Raw genomic sequence first — 4314 nt, 5'->3', positions numbered from 1 at the left:
CAGGCTGGAATTGCTCCCACCTCATCCTCACATGGCTGTACCCTCCCCAGCTCCTCGTTCAGATATTACCTGCTCAGAAAGGACTACCATGACCACTTCTACAGCCATTATTACAGCCCCATTTTATGGTCTTTGGAGCCCTTTTCACTAGTAAAATATTGAGACACAAGGACACAGGGAGGGGAACATCACACACCGGGGCCTGTCGGGGAGTGGGGGGCAAGGGGAGGGAGAGCATTAGGACAAATACCTAATGCATATGGGGCTTAAAACCTGGGTGAGGGGTTGATAGTTGCAGCAAACCACCATGGCACATGTATACCTATGTAACAAACCTGCACATTCTGCATACGTATGCCAGAACTTAAGGTTTAAAAAACAGGAAGTACTATATATCTGCATCTATCTATCTATCTATCTATCTATCTATCTATCTATCTATCTATCTATCTATCTATAATTACAGTACTGATTTGATTATTTCATGTTGACTGCCTCCCTGGCCTACCTCCAGTGGCTAGTCCAGTGCCTGGCACATCACAAACACTTGAGAACAAACAGCCGCTGCAGGCAGAAACTAAGCCTTAGAGGAAGCAGCAGGGGAAATCCCATTCGTTATACAAGCCATATTTACCGAGAGCCTACTATGTGTCAGGCACCAGCCAAGTCACTGGACTACATCAGTGAAGCAAAGAGATTTTTTTAATCCCCATTTTTACAGGGACTTACTGAAAATAAGGGGGAGGAGAACAAAGATAATATACAATTAAATTCTATCTGTATGTGCAGATAGATATACATATTCATAGAGATACAATATTATGTTCCATGTAGTACCTTTTAACGACAAAGCAGGCCAGGCATGGTGGCTCACACCTGTAGTCCCAGCAATGTGGGAGGCTGATGCAGGGGGATGGCTTGAGGCCAGGAGTTCGAGACCAGCCTGGGCAACATCTCTACAAAAATAAAAATTAAAGTGAGCCAAGGTGGTGGCCCACGCCTGTTGGGAGGATTGCTTGGGCCCAGGAGTTGGAGGCTGCAATGAGCTAGGATCCAACCACAGCACTCCAGCCTGAGAGATAGAGCAAGACCCCCTCTCTAAAAAAAAGAAGAAGGAAGAGAAGAGAAGAGAAAAACAGGAAGGAGACAGGGAGTGGTTGGGTGGGGAGGAGGGAGCTGCAATATTTGAATGATAAGATTAGGCCAAGCCTGGTCTCCCTGAGTGTGAATTTGAATGCTGACCTTCAGAGGCAGGGCAGACTCTATGTGCAAATGCCTCGAGGCTGGAGAGGTCTGAGGCTTGGGAGGATAGGCAGAGACAATAGGGCTGACTCAGGAGCCCAGGGGAGAGAGTAGTAGTAAGACATGAGGGACAGAGCTGAGAGGGCAGTGTCCTCAGAGTGTGGCCGCCGACCAACACTAGGGACATCACCCGGGAACTTAGAAATGCTCGTTCTCAGGCCTCGCCCCACACCTACAGAAGCAGAAACGCTCGGGTGAGCCCAGCAGCGTGTGTTCTAACAAGCTTTTCAGGCGACTGTGATGCACGATAAAGTTGGCAGCTCCTGGAGCAGAGGTCCCTTCGCGCTACGACCCCAGCTCATCGCGGTCCTCTCAGTCTCCCTAGCGGGGCACGGGACCCGCCCAGCGCTTTGCTGATTTGCCTAGCACTGACGCCCAACCTGAGTTTCTCCGGAGCCCGCCGCGCCCCGCGCACCCACCCCGCAACGGCAGCCGCACGCGGGTCTCCCCGCAAACCACCCAGGCGTCCCCGGAGCAGCGCTGCTGCACTGCCGCGCTGGGGCCCGAAGCCTGGGGCTGCAGGTGCAAAAGGCGCCCCGAGCCGGGGAGGCCAATCGCGTCCGCGGAGAACGCAGACTGCAGGCAGGGGCGCATCCCTCGCCACCCACGGTCTCCCAGCACGGGGGCAAAAGGCGCCCCGAGCCGGGGAGGCCAATCGCGTCCGCGGAGAACGCAGACTGCAGGCAGGGGCGCATCCCTCGCCACCCACGGTCTCCCAGCACGCCGGGACGCGCGTGGCCATCCAGCTCCCCGGGGACGTTGGGGGTCTCCGCGGGCCTGGGCCTCGGGATTCGCCCGCCGCTTCCCCGGGGAGCCGCTGCTGCAAAGCCAGGTTGGGGCTCCGGGCCCGGCCAGCGCCCTCTAGGCAGCGGAAGTGCAGCTTGCTTTACATCCGTCCTCCCCGCCTCGCAGAGTTGGGAGAAGGCAGGGTGGGGGGTGTGGAAAAATAAAAGGAAAAGTCCTTGCACCATGTAGATCAGCGTCCCCCACTTTGGCATCCCGGCCGGCCGGGGATCTCTTAGTCTGCGGCCATGAACGCGAGCAGCGAGGGCGAGAGCTTCGCGGGCTCCGTGCAAAGTAAGTGCTTTTCCGGGCGCAGTGCGCGCTCCGGGGCCCAGTGCGCGCTCCGGGGCCCGGGCCCAAGCACGTTTGCGACGCAGCCAGCAGGCCCGGGGCCCCGAAATCGGGGTGACGGCTGGGAGCCGCGTCTCGGGGACCGCGGCGGGCGCGCGGTGCAGGGGGCGCCGGAATGGGCTTGGGGTGGGGGCGCACCCGACCTGGCGCAAGAAGCGGGGCGCCCTCCAGCCTTGCGAGACCCCTTGGAAGGGAACGGTGGGGGAGGGCACGCCGTTCAGACAATCGCCACCCCCTAAGGGCATTCCCGCCCCACCAGGCGGAGTTTGGGGCGGGCAGGAGAGAGGAAGGAATCTGGGGTAAATGGGGCAACACTGATGGGAAAACTTCTGCCTCAGTGGCTCAAAATTAGAGCCTGGAGATTGGGGGAGTCTCCAGGTCTCACGAGGTCCTGCCGGCTCATTGCAAAGCCTTTTCCACATTAAGGGTGGATCTGAATGGGAAACGGGGCCGTGATCGCTTTCTTTGGGTTTGGGGTTCAGTTTTTATTTAACCGATGAGGACATCAGCGTTTTTCAAGTCCCTGGTTTCTCCTGGTGCATTGTTTCCCAAAGTGTGGTCCAGAGACTGAGTGCAACCAGCCACCTGGGAGCGAGAGCGTGTATTTTAAAACAGCTTTCTGGGCCCCACCCATTCAATCTCGGGGGTGGGGCTGGGGATCCGCTGTCCTTCGTAGCTGCCAGGGCAACTCTGAAGCACATGAAGTTTGAGAACCTGTCTACCAGGGGTTTGCAGAAAACCTGGCACATATTAAGCTCCCAGCTTGCTAGCTGCTACTGTTAACGGTTTGGAAGACACTGGGTCCCAAACTTGGCGGGGTATTCCTTGCATGACTGTGAAAAGCACAGATTTTCCTAAACACCATCCTCTTCACCCCACCCTGTTATGACTCAGTATCTCCTAGGTGGGGCTCAGATATGTCCATGTTTAAATAGTGTACCTCAGTAATAACCCCAGCAGGTAACATGCTGGGGGACTGGCGGGAAGGGGGGACTGTGCTGGTATGAGCACCATCCCATTTAATTCTCATAACAAGCCCGTGTTTTTTCTTGGAGAAATTAAAAACAAACAAGCAAACGAAAACCATGAATTAGAAACCTCTCTTCTCCCATTTTTCAGATGAGAAAACCCAAGCTTATGGTCACTATTGTTAAGTGACAATGTCAAGATTCTAACGAAGGTCTGTGTCATTACTTTTGCACTTTGCACATACCAGTGACATTATTTGTTATTAAAATTATTCCGTTCTGGATGTCAGTCCTGTTCCATCATTAAGGAATCGTCAGCAATGCAAGCTACTTCATGTCTCACTTCCTTGTTTCCTTGTTAGTTCCATGGATATCTCAGTAGCTGCCAAGAAGAAAAGGTTTGGTTCCTTCCATCCATTGATTGCAAAGTGCTTAAGTGTATCTCTGCAAGATGGCTTATCACAGTGCTCAGCCCATTCTCCTTAGCAAGTGAACCAAATTGTATTTCTGAACAGAGATTTCTTGTCTTAGTTAGACCTGGGGAAAATTGGACATAATGTAAATATCTTAGAAATTTTCAGAAAATTTTGATGCATAATTTTAACCATATATGCACAAAGGTAGTCTTGTATCATTTAACTTGGGAAAAATTGGAAATTATGAAAATACCTTATTGTTGCTGAGAAGATTATGATGCATGGACACCATGGAATAATGTATTGCCATTAAATAATGATATATATGAAGAGATTTTAATGATATAGCACAATGTTTATGCAATATTTAGGAAAAAGGAGCCAGGTGGAGTGGCACTTTGGGAGGCCAAGGCAGGTGGATCACATGAGGTTGGGAGTTCGAGACCAGCCTGACCAACATGAAGAAACCCCGTCTCTACTAAAAATACAAAATT

At 52.5% G+C, this 4314-nt stretch overlaps 1 protein-coding gene across 3 annotated transcripts in view; it reads left to right on the top strand.

The window, feature by feature from the left end:
• The first annotated feature begins 1984 nt into the window (after positions 1-1984).
• LOC105538295 (zinc finger protein 64 homolog, isoforms 1 and 2) overlaps positions 1985-4314 on the top strand; it is a 49885-nt gene continuing 47555 nt past the window's right edge. For all 3 annotated transcript variants that reach the window (XM_011978115.1, XM_011978116.1, XM_011978114.1), the window contains exon 1: positions 1985-2379. In XM_011978115.1, the coding sequence (XP_011833505.1) occupies positions 2334-2379 (46 nt within the window). In that variant the 5' untranslated portion in view covers positions 1985-2333. The remainder of the gene's footprint in view (positions 2380-4314) is intronic.

Source organism: Mandrillus leucophaeus, unplaced genomic scaffold, assembly GCF_000951045.1.
Source record: "Mandrillus leucophaeus isolate KB7577 unplaced genomic scaffold, Mleu.le_1.0 Scaffold19, whole genome shotgun sequence".
In the NCBI taxonomy this organism is placed as follows: Eukaryota; Metazoa; Chordata; class Mammalia; order Primates; family Cercopithecidae; genus Mandrillus; species Mandrillus leucophaeus.
Note: the sequence above shows the minus strand (reverse complement) of the source record. Positions and strands in the feature narration are given on the sequence as shown.